Consider the following 15,586-nt stretch of genomic DNA (forward strand, 5'->3'; position numbering starts at 1 on the left):
CCCCCGCCCCTGCCCACCTCACGCGCCTGCCGGGTCGGGCTTTCGGTCCGAGTCCCTGGGCGACCGGCCCGAGAACTCGCGCCTCCCGGCGCAGCCGCGGGTGGTCTCCGGCGCCCCCACTCCCAACCCCCCCCCCCGCCAGACCCCTGCCCCGCCCCCTCCCTCGCATCCAATGGCCGCACAGCGGCAGGCCACGCCCCGATCCGCCTGGGCACCCACCGGCCCGACCCCAACCCCGCACCAGCCTTGGCTTCCCCGGCGGGCGACCTCCGCGCCCCGGGCGCTCCGGCTCCGGACCTTTCCGTGCCATCCGAGGCTCGCCTCTGCGCCCGCCTGCCCCGCGGCGTCCTCCCCCGGCCTCCCACAGGCCGGAGCACACAGCCCCATTGTCCCGGTTATCTGCACTTGGTTATATTTGTTTGATTATGTAGGACCAGAGCGGGACACGGATGGAGCTCGGGAGGAGGGCCGGGCCAGTGACTCAGCTGGGCGTCCAGGCCCACCCTGAAATGGCCTGCGGGTTCCCGAGGGTGTTTGCCTGTGAATGAAGAGTTCCTTGGTTTCCCGGGTTGGTAAAATGGGGCCAGGGATCTGCTCTTGCTGGTGGCCTCTTCCCTGCCACCCCTCCGCTTCCCCTGGCAAAGACAGAGGCACAGAGACATCCAGGGCAGTTAACTTAGAGGCTATCAGACCCCAGGAACCACCAGGATGTAGGGTATCGGTTGCTCATCCACTCCAGGCAGGAGGTGGGTAAGTGGTTCCAACCAAGTACTAGGGTGCACCTCGGTCCCAGAGGTGGGAGACCAGAGTCAACTCCAAGGGTCGGCTGACCCCATTGATCTGTTGATTTTGATGCTTGCAATCACCTGTACCTGGTATGGACCTCCTGGGACACTGCCCCGCCCACATTGTGTGTGTGTATGTGTGTGTGCATACCAGGGATTGAACTCAGAGGCATCTACCTCTGAACTACATCCCCAGCTGCCCTGTGTGTGTGTGTGTGTGTGTGTGTGTGTGGTACTGGGGAAAGGACCCAGGGGCCTTCTTCCAAGCTACACCTCCAGACCTATTTTATATTTTATTTGGAAACAGGGTCTCACTAAGTTGCTGAGAGCTTCACTAAGCTGCCGAGGCTGGCTTCGAACCTGTGATCCTCCTGTTTTAGCCTCCCAAGTACTAGGGCTACAAACATGCACCACCATGCCTGGCTTACCCCCAGCCCTTTTTGTTTTGTTTTTGAAACAGGGTCTCACTAGGTTGCTCAGAGTCTCACTTTATTGCTGAGACTGTCCTCGAAACCTCCGATCCTCCTGTCTCAGCCTCCCACGTACTGGGATTACAGGTGTGCACCACCATGCTTGGCTCTACAAAGTGTTTTAGGCCTTCCCAGGCCTTGCAGTCTTTTCTTAGAGGAACTCTCTGAGCCCCAACATTAAACTTCTGGTACAATGTTTGGCCACCAGGTGGAGGGAGCTGGGGAGACATAGGTCTGCCTTTTCAGTCCTTGGCCCCTTGATATGGTGGGGTGGTCAGAGATGGTCCTCAGTTTCCTCAGGCTGAGGGTCTGGGCAGCAGGTGGACCTGGGCACGGCCTCACTGTCCAGTTTGGATAGTAGCCGGGCTGTCTCTTGGGTGATCTCAAAATGCTTGGGCAGTGGGGTGCGGCGCAGAGGGCTGTCCTCAGAGGGGGTTGCAGCAGAGCCTGGCCTCTGTCCTCTCAAACTCCCATGGTGTGCTGGCGTGACAGGGGCCTCCTCACACAGCTTGGAAGCCACCAGGGCCAAGCTGGACAGTTGATGGGTGACTGGTCGCACACCCCCTCGGGAATACTTCACCGGCTGACGGCTGAAATGGCCACGGGACTGTGTTCCCAGGAGTGAGTCCTCGGGGCCTTGGCTGGACACTGTGGAGGGGGGTGGTCAATGCTGAGCATCAGCTCCCTGGACCATCCCCCCCAGTGCCAACTTTTACCCAAGTCATCTGGGGCGAGGGCATCCCAGAACTCCTAAACAACCTCCCACGTGCTCACCTTGCTCTCCCCCATCTTCAGCCACGTCCTCCCTTTGTTCACTCTGCAGAGTCAGGATCTGCAGGGAGAAACCCAGGAGTGTGACCCCAGGTCCTTGAGACTCTGAGAGCGCCAAGGGTTTATTCTTGTAGTACTGGGGGAACAGATTGTACCCTTAAAAGTGTTCTCTTTAATCCAGGCGCAATGGCACATGCCTGTAATACCAGTACTTGGAAAGCTGAGACAGGAAGCCCAGCCTCCACAACTTAGCGAGACCATTTTTCAAAATAAAAAAATAAGCCAGGCGTGGTGGCGCACGCTTGTAATCCCCGCGCTTGAGAGGCTGAGACAGGGGGATCACACAGGTTCGAAGCCAGCCTCAGCTACTCAGTGAGGCTTCCAGCAACTTAGTGAGACCCTGTTTCCAAATAAAATATAAAAAAGGTCTGGGAGTATAGCCCAGAGGTAGAAAGCCTCTGGGTTCTACCCCCAGTACCACCAAAAAAAAAAAAAAAAAAAGTAAAAGTAAAACATAAAATAAAAAGAGCTGAGAGTGTAGCTCAAAAGTAGACTTTCCGAGTTCAATCCCCAGTACAAAAAAAAAAAAAAAAAAAAGAAACAACAACAACAACAACAAAAACAACTGTTCTGTTTAGATGGGCATAGTGGCGATACACCAGTAATCCCAGTACTTGAGAGGTTGAGACAGGAAGGTCCCAGGTTCGAGGACAGCCTCAGCAACTTAGTGAGACTCTGTTTTGAAATGAAAAATAAAAAAGGCTTGAGGTTGTAGCTTGGAGGTAGAATGCCTCTGGGTTCAATTCTCAGTACTACCAAAAAAAAAAAAAAAAAAAAAAAAGCCAGGCGTGGTGGCGCGCACTTGTAATCCTAGCACTTGGGAGGCTGAGACAGGAGGATCATACGGTTTTGAAGCAACTTAGTGAGACCCTGCTTCCAAATAAAATATAAAATAGGTTTGGGAGTATAATCCAGAGTATGATGCCGCCCCTGGGTGCCATTCCCAGCAAAACACACACACACACACACACACACACACACACACACACACACACACGGTGTGCTCTGCTTTCTACTTGCCCTTCTTGCACAGAGCATCATCATCATTAACCGCACATGGGCTGTTGCCGAGCGTGGCGGCGCACACTCGTCATCCCAGCATTCGGGAGGCTGAGACAAGAGGATCATGGTTTGCGGCCAGCCTCAGCTACTTAGTGAGGCCCTTTGTAACTCAGCGAGACCGTGTTTCAAAATAAAGAATAAAAAATCGGGCCGGGGGTACAGCTCGGAGGTAGAATGCCCCTGGGTTCCATCCCCAGTACCACAAAATAAATAAATAAATAAATAAATAAATAAATAAATAAATAAATAAATAATAGGGCTGGGGGTGTAGCTCGGATGACCCTGGGTTCAATCCTGAGTGTCTGTCTGTCTGTCTGTCTCTCTCTCACACACACACACACACACACACACACACACACACACACACACACACACAGGTGTGGCAGGCACCCAGGGAGAGGGGATCTTCTAGTAGGAATCCTGTGCACAGGCCTTGGGCATCTCCTGCTCTCCTTGTCCTGAGTGCCCACTGTTGCCGTCTTCGTGGTTCATGGCTGAGCTCTGGATCCTGACGGGTAAACTCCATTAGATTCTGGCTGCCATTCAGAGTTATTTAACTACCCAAAGCCTTAGCTGCGTCATCTGTGAGTGGTTTTCACTAGAAGTGACCTCTCTGAGCAGTGGGGAAATGGCAGGAAGCTCCTATGGTGCCCGGGCAAAGCTGGTGTGCTTTCAATGGTGGGGTACGCTCTGTGTCTAACAAGTGCTCAGTGGTGGCCCATGGGGCCGTGTTCTGAACACATCAGGCATGCTGCTGCCTCAGGGCCTTTACACTGGCTGTCCCTCCACCCGGGACACCCTCCCCTGGTTACACAGGGTCTACTCCACCCCTCATCCCTTCTAGTCTGTGCTCAGATCCTCTGTTCCTTTTTTTTTTTTTTTGGTGGTACTAGGGATGGAACCCAGGGGCATTCTATCTCTGACCTGTAACCCCAGCCCCACTTTGTTATTCTTTTTTTTTTTTTTTTTTTTTTTTTGGTGGTAGTGGGGTTCCTAGAAGCCCTTCTACCTCCAGGCTACACTCCCAGACCTATTTTATACTTTTTAAAATTTGGAAACAGGATCTCTTAAGCCAGCGCGTCTGGCTTTGAACCTGTGCGATCCTCCTGTCTCTACCTCCCAAGCACGGGATTACAAGCGTGCGCCACCACGCCCAGCGAGTTATTCTTTATTCTGAAACAGGGTCTGAGTTGTAAGGGCCTCACTAAAAGGCTGAGGTTGGCCACGAACCTGTGATCTTCCTGTCTTAGCCACCCAAGTACTGGGATTACAAGCGTGCGCCACCACGCCCTGCCCCTCTGTTCTATAAGACTCAGCCACACCATCCTATCCGTCCTCAGTGTTCCATCCCTACTCCATCTCTCCTTCCTCCATGGCACTCACCAGCATCACCTGTAACAGCCTATTAACTGACTTCGTAGCATACTTATTGTTTGATGGCCTTTCTCTACTGCAAGGTGGACATCGAGAGGATAGGCCTTTGAATATTCAGCTCACTGATGTACCTGCGTGCCCAGAACTATGCCTGGCACACAGCAGGTGTTCAGTGAACATTCTGTTGAAGACTGATCACCCTGTCTTACCTCTGCAGGGCTGCCCCTGTCATCACTCCATTATCACCCACCCTCATTCCTTACTGTTTCTTCCAGCATGAGCACAGGTTAAATGAGGAAAGAGGAGAGAAAGAAAAATGTCTTCAAGACAAAGGAAGAGAGACCATGAGAGAATTAAACAGAGCTAAGGCCCTGTCCACATCTGTGGGTCCAAGAGGTTCCTACCTCAGGGGGCGTGGCCTCAGGATGCTTCTCCAGGGCACTGTGGGGGTTGGGATCCAGGCTGGGCTCGGAGGTTAGGGCTGGGGGCTGGGGGCCTGGGGCAACAGATGGGGGTGGTGGCTGGGAGGTGGCTGTGCAGGGCCTCGGGGCTGGGCTGGGGTCTTGGGGCAGGGGCTCCGTGGCCAGGGGGAGCTCATCCATCCCAAAGATCTGCTCATAGTGCACTATGAGGAACTCAACGAGCTGAGCCTGGTGCCCGGTGTCCAGCAGGCAGGTGGCGGGGATGGCACCGGCTGTCCCTGGACTCTCCGGTGGCCGCAACAGTGTTGGCCCAAAGACGATCCCCAAATTATTGGCAGACATCTTGTTGTCTTCGAACTGCGCAGCCACCCTGGAGATGGGGAGAGGAGAAGGGTCAGGGTATGGGTGTAAGCCAACAGCTGAGGGTAAAGGTAGGACCTGCAGCCAGCCCAATGGTGACTTGGGTAAGTGGTCCTCTGGCCACTGTTTGAGACCACTAGCCACGTGTGTCCAGAGTTGGGGGTGAAGGGTCAGTACCCAAAGTTATGAATCACGAATTAAGGTTCAGAGCTCAGAAAAGATGACAAAGGTGAGAGGCCAATATCAAGGGTCAGCCACAAAGGTTAGTAATTGCACATCCAGGGAAAAGGGCCACATCTCAAGGCTCCGGGACCAGTGCACACCTGAACAGATGGGCCACCAGGTGCCGCAGGGTGTTGTAGTTAGAGTCAGGCAGTTGTACCAAGAGGGTCTTCAGCGAGCGGATAATCTCAGGGCTGGGGCTGGGGGTCCCTGGGTCGTCCCCAGGGTCTGCATGCAGGGTCTTAGCCAGAGAGATGAAGGCATCGTAGAGGTGGAAGGGGACCACGGGGTCGGTGAGCTGGGGGTGGAATGGGGGCACACGAGTGTGGGTGGCTGCCGGTCTGCAGCCTGAGTCCACCTGGACTCTACCCCCCACGCCTTCAGAGCACCCACCTCCTGGAGAAACCGCTTGAGGACACTGGAGACGTCGTGAGGAGAATGGCCGGACAGCTCCACAAGCGCACGGCCGTTCTCGAAGGCCTGGCACAGCCGTTCCACGCGGACCCGGGATCCGCTGACCCGGTAGATGCCCTACACGGCAAGGGGGGAGGGGGCATCTGCGTGTGATCGGCCATCAGGGGGCCGGCCGGGTCATGTCTGGGGACGGTCAAGGGTCAAGGCGGCACCTGCACACCCAGGGCGCGGTGTTCTATCTCAGCCGTGCATCTGGTAACCACGAAAGGGACCTCTTCCGGGAAGTCCCTGGGAAGCTGCAGGAAGTCGACCCCAAAGAGGGGGGTGCGGGCCGGGAGCCGCCGGTGTCCGCAGAGGATCAGCAGGGTCTCCAGGCAGCGCTTGTGGCAGGCCAGGAGGCACTGGGGGGGAGGTCACAAGGGGAAGCAGGGAAGGCGTTGGTTGTGGGGAACCTCAGGGAATGGAGGGTGCAGAGATCATCAGATCAGCGTGGGTCCCAGGGGCAGGAAGGCAGAGAAAGGACATGGGGTCCAGGCCCAGGACACACCTCTTCACACTCGGTCCCGCTGACCATGAAGGTGTCACACTCGCGGCACTTGGCAGGGCCCCGCAGCCGCCGCAGCCGGTGGGTCTGAGCTGCAGTGGACAGCGTCCACTTCCTGAAGGGGCTTCCCAGCCCGTTCTCCAGCCCGTCTCCCGGGTCTGCAGGGACACAGGGTCAGGGGTCGGGGGCACCTGGCCTGCCTCCCACCCCACACCCTGCCTCCAGCCTCACCAGGGTCTCGCTCCTCAAAGTCATCTGAAGATTCCGTGCCAGTGGACGAGACTTTCACCAGCCGCCTTGTACCAGCGCCTGAGGTCAGGGGTCACACAAGTTGGGGGTTAGGGGGGACCCCAGGACTAAAAAGACAGTCGTGGTTTTCAGGGCTTCCAGAACCACCCATAGATGTCCTTGGCTAAAGGGGTCAGAAGTCAGGAGGGGGTGGGAGAAGTCAGCCAGTCAAGGGTTAGAGAATGGTCAGTCCTCTGTGGGGTGCTTCTGAATTCTGAGTAAGAATGGGCCAGAGGTTGGGGGAATAGGTCAGTGCTGGGGTGGACTGGCGATCAGGGGGTAGGTCAGGGCTTAACCAGGGGCTGAAGGTGGGTCAGGGACAGGTCCTATCCTCACCTGGGCTAGAAGTGGGAGAGTCCAGGGACCGAGACTCACTGCCACCGCCCACGCTGTCCACATCGCTGCTGGGAGTGGGGCCTGGAGTCCCTAGGCGGGAGGAGTCGGTGAGGATGGCTGCCCCAGGGTGGGGGTCGGAGCCACTTCCGGGGACCCTCCCTGCCTCACCCTGCCAGCCGGTGGCGCAGGAGTCCTCCCAAGTGCCTGGCTCTGCAGAACTCTCCTCCAGCCTTGGAGGGGGGCCTCCAGAGAGCTTTTTCCTTGAGTCTAGAGGGGAACTGAGAGGAGAGGAGTTTGAGGACCCCACCCCAGCTAACCTGCCCGGGGTGACAGTGCCTGGTATCGCGCCCACGTCCCCTCAGGATCTGTGGGCTTCATGCCCATTCTAATCAGGGCTCCCTGAGCGCAGGGGCCCCAAAGTCCTGAACCTCTGCACCCCCCAAACTCCAAGAGCACTACATCCCACGGAGACTCCGGGTTCTCTGACCTTGGGTGCTCAGCCCCGTGGCATCAACAGCCAGGCACCGCAAGGCCCGGCTCACTCTCAGCTCGGCGCATGGGGCCCACCTGTGTACTGCGGGCGCGAGCTCTTGGAAGGTGAAGGCAGGCGGCGGGGGCGGCGGGGCCTCGGGCCGCAGCGTGCGCACGAACTCCTGGTAGCGTTGGCCCGGCTCGAAGGGCGCGCAGCACTCGGCCAGGGCGGCGAAGGCACGAGGGCCTCGCTCCGCCTGCGCCCTTCGCAGCCCGAACAGGCCCAGGGTCACCTGCGGGGCGAGGCGAGCACCGATGAGGGGCGGGGCCTGGCCTGGCCTGGGGAGGAGCCTGGACGGGGGCGGGGCCTGGCCTGGGGAGGAGCCTGGACGGGGGCGGGGCCTGGCCTGGGGAGGAGCCTGGACGGGGGCGTGGTCGGGCCCCGGGGGAGGAGCCAGGCGGGGCGGGGCCTGGCTGCAGACGCCAGCCGGGTCAGGGTTTGGGCACGGCGGTATAAACCATCTTCGGGCGAGGGCAGTCAGCTTGGGACAGGGGCCTGGCCGAAAAGGAGCGCGGCCATGGGCTGCGGGTGTGGGGGTCCGCTCGGGGCCTCACCCGCCTCAGCACTTCGTCGCCCTGCAGCACCAGCTTGCGCACGTGCGACACGATCCGCCGCTTGGTGTGCTCCAGGTCCTGCTGTCGGGCATTGGCTTCCCGGACACAGGCTTGATACAGCGCCTCGGCCTCCTGCGCCTGGGGAGACCGAGGCCAAGGGAGGCGCGTGTGGAAAGCAGCGGAGAGTGGAGGGGGCCTAGGGATGGGGGGCAGCGGGCCGGGGCCCCACCTTGGCCTGGGCCTCCTCTCGGGACCGCCGCCGCCTCTCCTGCTGCTTGCTGGGTCCTGGAGACGCCTGGGGCGCTGGGTCCTCCGGGGACCCCTGGGAGCGCGCCCGCAGGTCCTCGCTGCGTTGCACGTACTGGAGCTGGGCCCGCCGCAGCGCCTGCACCGCCTCGTTCTGGGGGCGGGGGGGGGGGCAGGTGAGCTCCCGGCCGCTCCTCCCCAGCCTGCCCTCCTCCACCCAACCTGGATCTCACCATGCGCTTCTGCTCCTTCATCCATTGATCCTTGAACTCCTTCCGCCACTTTTCGATTTCGGTCCGTTTGGCGGCCAGCGGCTGGCAAGGGTGGGAGGGAGATGTGGTCGCAACTTCAGGACGCCACCTGAGTCTTCCCATCCCACGTCCCATTCCCACTCAGGACCCCCCCCCCCCGCCCACTTTGTTTTGCGGGTCTGGGGATGGAACCCAGGGACATTCGACCTCCGAGCTACACCCCCTGCCCTATTTTTTATTCTTTACTTTGAAACCAGGTCTCACTGAGTTGCAGAGGGCTCACTAAGTACCTGAGGCTGTCTGAGAACCGCGATCCTCCGGTCTCAGCCTCAGCTGGGATTACAAGTGTGCGCCACCACGCCTGGCTTGGAGCCTTTTCTTTCAGTGTGCAGGGGATGGACCCCGTGGCCTACCACATGTGCTCTGCCTCCTAGCTACACCCCAGCCCTGGACCTGTTTCTGGCTCCCTAGGACCCTCTCCACCCAGGCTTGCTCCCTCCCAGCTTCATGGGCAGGTCCCGTCCATCTCATCCTTTCTGCCCAGATCCAGCCACACAAAGGGCTTCTTCTTGAGAACGTTCAGCACAGGCCCCTCCTCACAAACAACAAAAGAACAGTTTTGCAATCTTACAGGAAGCCTGGTTTGAATCTCAGCTGGGTAACCTTGGGCAAGTTCCTGAGCATCCCTGGCCTCAGTTTCCTCATCAGCAAGATGGCCACAATGGTAGCAGTGACTTCCTCCCGCCCCACAGGAAGGATATGGCGGCCCTCTTTTGTCACATGTTGGGCCCTCACCTGGTAGTAGTCTCTCCTCTGCTGGGCCACCGTCTCCATGGCCGAGGCTCCCAGGCTGAGGTCATGCTCCAGAAACAGGGTGTAGATGTACTGCAGCGGCATATGGCTCTGGGAGTCAGGGGACAGAGGTGCTGAGGCTGGGGCCAGGACTGAGGATTTGGAAGGTCTGGCTTTGGGAAGACTGGTTGTGGCTACCTGCTGGTGGATGGAAACCTTGCCCGCCTCGGCTATCTTCATGACGCTTTTAGCAAACTCCAGTTCTGTGGAAGGAGAGATCAGTGATCAGAGAGATCGCTGATCAGAGTTCTGTGCTTGGGCCTTGCCCGGGCTTGGCTGGGTGGAGGGGCCCTCACCGTAGCCGGCTCTCTTCTCAGTCCAGGCCAGCAGCTCCTTGGCGTAGCGGCTCCATGCCTTGGCATATTCCAGAGCTGCGTCCACGCCCCCTTTGGTCCGAATGAGCCGCAAGTCCAGTTCCTCCACTGGGACAGATGGGTGGACCCCTGAACTCTGAACACTGCCCTCCCGTGGAAGCCTCCCTTGAGCCCCCAGACCAGGCCAGTGGCCTCCGATCTGTACCCTCAGGGTTCTCCAATCCTTTTTTTGGATCACTGTCCTGGTTGCAAAAAAATTTTTTTTCTTTTTGGTAGTACTGGAGACTGAATCCAGGGATGGTCTACCTCTGAGTTACACCCCAGTTCTATTTTATTTTTATTTTTTTTCTGTGGTACTGGGGGGGGGGGTGGAACCCAGGGGCTTTTCTACCTCCGGGCTATATTCCCAGACCTATTTTATACTTTATTTGTAAACAGGGTCTCACTCAGTTGCTGAGAGCCTCACTAGGTAGCTGAGGCTGACTTTGAACCCGTGAGATCTTCCTGTCTCAGCCTCCCAAGTACTTGGATTACAGGCTTGTGCCACCACGTCTGACTCTCCTGGGTGCAATGTTACATCCCCTACCCAGAGCCAGGGCAGCCCGAGGGCTGGGACTTGGACTTGCTGTGTGCACGGCTGTGTCCCCTGAACCTGAACAAGGCCTAGCAGACAACAGGGTCAGTGATGAATTACTGAAGCAAGACTCCTTTCTGCCCCCACCATCCTGGCCTCAAGGTCCCCTACCTGTGAGGGGTGCAGGGCCCTCTGGGGAAGGGCTACTCCAACGGCCGGCTTCACTGGCCTGGGTGGGGGAGACAGCATTCAGGAGCAAGCGGGGCGGGGTGCTGCCTCAGGCCCCTCCTTGCCGTCTACCCATGCCCCACTTACCACAGCTGTAGCCGCCTTGCCAGGCTCCAAGTCTTCTGAGAAGCCAGGGTCTCCAGCCAGGATTTCAAAGGTCCTGCGGGGTAAGGGGTCAGATGCCACCTCCGCACGGTCTGTCCTGCATGTGTTTGGGGGGAGGTGCTGGGGACCCTAGGGATGACCCTGGATATCACCTCTATGGCATCTCTTGTTTCTGGGAGGATTTGGAGGAAACCAGATGAATTTTTGTGTGTGGTACTGGGGATTGAACCTACCTCTGATCCACACCCCTACCTCTTTATTACTTTATTTTTTGTGGTGCTGGGGATTGAACCCAGGGGCATTGTACCTCTGAGCTACACCCCCTGCCCAATTTTTTTATTCTTTATTTTGAAACAGGGTCTCACTAAGTTGTGGAGTGCCTCACTAAGTAGCTAGGTTGGCTGCGAACCCAGATCCTCCTGTCTCAGCCTCCCAAATGCTGGGATTACAAGCGTGCACCACCATGCCCAGCTTTCTTTCCTTCTTTCTTTCTTTTCTTTCTTTCTTTCTTTTTCGGCGGGTCTAGGGATGGAACCCAGAGGCATTTGACCTCTGAGCTACACCCCCTTCCCTATTTTTTATTCTTTATTTTGAAACCAGGTCTCACTGAGTTGCAGAGGACCTCACTAAGTATCTGAGGCTGTCTGTGAACCACAATCCTCCAGTCTCAGTCTCCCAAATGCTGGGATTACAAGCGTGCGCTACCACGCCCAGTTTATTCTTTATTTTGAAACAGGGTCTCACTAAGTTGGGGAGGGCCTCACTAAGTAGCTGAGGCTGTCCACGAATCCAGATCCTCCTGTCTCAGCCTCCCAAATACTGGGATTACAAGCATGTGCCACCACACCTGGCTTGTTGAGGCTGTTCTTGAACCTGTGATCCTTCTGTCTCAACTTCTCAAGGACTGGGATTACAGGCATGCACCACCATGCCAGCGTCCCCCTGCCCCCCCTTTGGTGGTACTAGGAATTGAACCCAGGGCATTCTACCTCCAAGCCACACCCCCCCAGCCCTATTTTTTTTTTTTTTTTTGTGGTCCTGGGGTTCCTGGAAACCCTTCTACCTCCAGGCTACACTCCCAGACCTATTTTTAAAATAAATAAATAAATAAATAAATAAATAAATAAATAAATAAATAAATTTGTTTATTTGTGGTACTGGGGGTGGAACCCAGAGGCTTTCTACCTCCGGGCTATACTCCCAGACCTATTTTATATTTTATTTGGAAACAGGGTCTCACTAAATTGCTAAGAGGCTCACTAAGTAGCTGAGGCTGGCTTCGAACCTGTGCGATCCTCCTGTCTCAGCCTCCCAAGCATAGGGATTACAAGCGTGCGCCACCACACCCGGCTCTCCCAGACCTATTTTATACTCTTTATTTGGAAACAGGGTCTCTTGCTTTCAACCTGCGCGAGCCTCTTGTTTCCGCCTCCCAAGTTTGGGGATTACAAGCCTGGATTACCACCACGCCTGGCTCCCTATTTTTTATTCTTTATTTTGAAACAGGGTCTCACTAAGTGTGGAGGGCCTCACTAAGTAGCTGAGGCTGGCTGCCCACCTGCCATCCTTCTATCTCAGCCTCCCAAGTACTGGGATTACAAGTGTACACCACCATACCTGTTTATTTTTTAATTTATTTAAAAAATTTTTAAATTTATATTTATTTATTTAAATTAATTTTTTTTGTGGTACTGGAGATGGAACTCAGTGGAATTCTACTTCCAAGCTACACCCCCAGTCCTATTTTTTATTCTTTATTTTGAAACAGGGTTTCACTAAGTTGTGGAGGGCCTAGTCTGAGGCTGGCTATGAACCTGTGATCCTCCTGTCTCCGCCTCCCAAGCGCGGGGATTACAAGCGTGCGCCACCACGCCCGGCGCTATTCCTTATTTTAAAACAGGGTCTCACTAAGTTGTGGAGGGCCTAAGTAGCTGAGGCTGTCCATGAACCGGGATCCTCCGGTCTCAGCCTCCTGAATGCTAGGATTACAAGCGTGCGCCACCATGCCCAGCCCAGCCCTATTTTTTTATTCTTTATTTTGAAACAGGGTCTCACTGAGTTGAAAGGGCCTCACTAAATAGATGAGGCTCTCTGTGAATTGCAATCCTCCTGTCTCAGCCTCCTGAATGCTGGGATTACAAGTGGGCATGACGATGCCTGGCTTATTTTTTATTTTGAAACAGGGTCTCACTAAGGTGCAGAGGTCCTCTCCTCACTAAGTAGCTAAGGCTGGTTGACATAGAGGAGATTTGGAGGATCCATCTTAGACTCCTGATATGATTAGAGCAGTGGGCTCAGAGGCAGGTTCCAAATGGGGCTTTGCAGCACCTAAATAATTAGAGGTTTCGGGGATCCTGATGGGATTTGGGTGACTCATGATCAGACTTACGCGTTCCCCAGTGAGATCTCGAGGTTATCCAGGCTCCTGAAGATGTCACTGTACCTCTTCTTGCCCTCGGGAGCTGGGGGGAACCCTGGGAGAGGGGCGTGTAATGCACAGTCCACCCTCTGCCCATGGCACTGCATCCACAATCTCGCCTCAGCCAGTCTTATTCGGGGTGTGGGGAGAGTGTGTCCTGGCCCATAGGGAGTGTAGCACAGAGGGAGAGTGGGCTCAGGCAGATGGCTGGCTACAGATACAACCAAACAGAGACAGCTGCTCTGAGGAGCTGAGGCACTCGCACCGCATAACATGCCCCAGATGCAGCCACCTTATCCCGGAGGAGACAGCCGTCTTGACAATGGAACCACATGGACCCCAGGCCAGACAGATGGAAATACACGTGGGACACACAGGCACAGAGCCTGCGGCAAAACAGGGACGGACCGAAACCACCAGGGAGTGAGGGCTGAGTGACTCTCAGCGTACGACAGACACAAAGACAGCCGGAAGCGCAAGTCGGACCTTGCCACCTTTCTGCGGCCGCCCCCGCCCCTCTTCTAGATTGGCGCGGAGCGCTTCGCGGGCGGCGCAGGGGCCCCACGGGGATCCGCCGCTGCCCCATCCATCAGCGGTCGTGACACCCTGCCCCCATCACCAAATTCAGAAGCAGAAGCGGCCACTTCCCCTTCCTGGGCCCCCTCCCCCAGGCGCCCCGCGTCAGGGCTTGGAGGGGGATGGGGTCGAGGGCTGCGTCTCGGGCCCTTCCCGACTCGGGGGTCGCAGCCACGGAAGATCCTCGCGTACTGCCCATTCAGGAGCTCTTCTCCGGCTGCCCCGAGGGAGGGGAACAGACTCGGCCTCTTCATTTAGGAACTGAAGGAGGGTCGTGGGACGCTCCCCCAATTGCCAGCCCCCAGACCCCCTACCTGGCTCTGCTGCGTCCATGGCTAGGCCCAGGGATGGCTCGGCGAGGACCGGGACAGGGACGGGCGCGCAGCCCGCGGGGACCAGCCCCGGTTTCCTGCCGCCTCCGCCTCCGCCCCGCCCTATGGAGCCCCGCCCCCTGGAGACCACGCCCCTCGGCCCCGCCCCCGCGGCCCGGAAGCCGGGACGCAGCCCTGGCCTGAGCCGCGGAGTTCGGGTCTGGCCAGGGCCTCTGCAGCGACCAGACCAGGACGGATCCAGGACAGGGCTGCTCCCCGCTTCACCTTTAGAGGCCGCCAGACGGGGGTGTATGTCCCAGAAACTTGCACACCTTACTACCCCGTGACCTCCAGGCCCAGAGGAATCTACACCTGTATGACCCGGGCCATCGCGCCCCCTGGCGGAGGCTTGGGGCAAACCTAAAGTCCCCTAATGTTCTGGGGTCGTTTCTGTGACCCTCCAACCCCCCCTACCCTGACCTCCAAAGCTGTAGAGTGTAGCCAGAGTGCCCCTGAGGGGCAGGAGCTCAGAGGACTCCTGCACTAGGTTGCCCAAGAACCACCCCTCTCGGAAGGTACCTGTATCTGGGTGGCTGCAGCAGCCCCTCTGCCAGGTGGCACTGCCTCCCTGGCCCTCTTGGGAGCCTCGCCTCACTGCCCATCCTGTGCCCCGGGGTCTTCCTCATGCCTCCAGCCATACTGCCTGGTACAGAGCCTGGGCAGGAGGGGGATGCCAGGAGGACCTTGCAGGGAGCGCAGAGAGCCAAGACCCACCCAGCCTCGGGAGGGGAGAAGGGCTGTTATGAAGACGCTCTCACACCCAGCACCAAGGAATTTCTGGCCGGAAGTACACTTTTAAGTATGTGCAGAACTCTGCTGATAGTTTTGGCTATTGGGGAGCAAGAAACCCCTACCTAGTCGTGACTCAAGGCTTATGCTGCCTACCCCACAATTTATTTCTGCGGTGCTGGGATGAAACCCAGGTGGACATGCTGAACTGAGCATTTGCTGGTCCACTGAGCCCCACCCTGGCTTCCCACTCCAAAAAAAATTTTTTTTTGGTGGTACTGGGGATGGAACCTAGGGCCACACCCCCAGTTCTGTTTTTTATTCTTTATTTTGAAACTGGGTCTCACTGAGTTGCAAAGGTTCTATTGCAACTGAGTAGCTGAGGCTGTCCGTGAATTGTGATCCTGTCCTAGCCTCCCAAACGCCGGGATTCCAAGCGTGCACACCATGCCTGGCTGCACTCCACAATTCTTGAGTTGCATTCTTTGAAAGGAAGGATGCTATCAGGACTAGGGCAGAGCCAGGATTCGGGGTCACATCCAGCTGTGGCACCCTGGCCAGAGGCAGGCCCATCGGTGTTAGGTGGTATGGAGGAAAAGGACCTCAGGGTGAGACCTGAGTGTCTGTAATAGCATGGACGGTTCTCCACACCACTGAGGGAGGCACACCGTTGTTTCACACATCATGGAAAAGCTATCACCGCTAAGGCTTTTCCCAGTGCCTGGGA

The 15,586-nt window shown here is 57.0% G+C and overlaps 1 protein-coding gene across 1 annotated transcript; it reads right to left on the reverse strand.

Annotated features, from left to right (window-relative positions):
- Positions 1-1,529: 1,529 nt before the first annotated feature.
- On the reverse strand, positions 1,530-14,768 carry GMIP (GEM interacting protein; the record flags this gene model as incomplete). The annotated part of the gene is made up of 23 exons (XM_080715855.1): positions 1,530-1,903; positions 2,030-2,087; positions 4,927-5,314; positions 5,628-5,824; positions 5,920-6,057; positions 6,153-6,341; positions 6,488-6,642; positions 6,716-6,793; positions 7,109-7,198; positions 7,277-7,386; positions 7,676-7,872; positions 8,195-8,332; positions 8,424-8,594; positions 8,674-8,754; positions 9,487-9,594; positions 9,682-9,746; positions 9,840-9,965; positions 10,603-10,660; positions 10,747-10,819; positions 13,154-13,238; positions 13,749-13,976; positions 14,074-14,303; positions 14,650-14,768. The coding sequence occupies 23 exons, from the start codon at positions 14,766-14,768 to the stop codon at positions 1,530-1,532; spliced, it is 3,456 nt and encodes a 1,151-aa protein (XP_080571981.1).
- Between the last annotated feature and the right edge of the window lie 818 nt (positions 14,769-15,586).

This window comes from Muscardinus avellanarius (genome assembly GCF_963383645.1).
Source record: "Muscardinus avellanarius genome assembly, chromosome: 18".
Classification (NCBI taxonomy): domain Eukaryota; kingdom Metazoa; phylum Chordata; class Mammalia; order Rodentia; family Gliridae; genus Muscardinus; species Muscardinus avellanarius.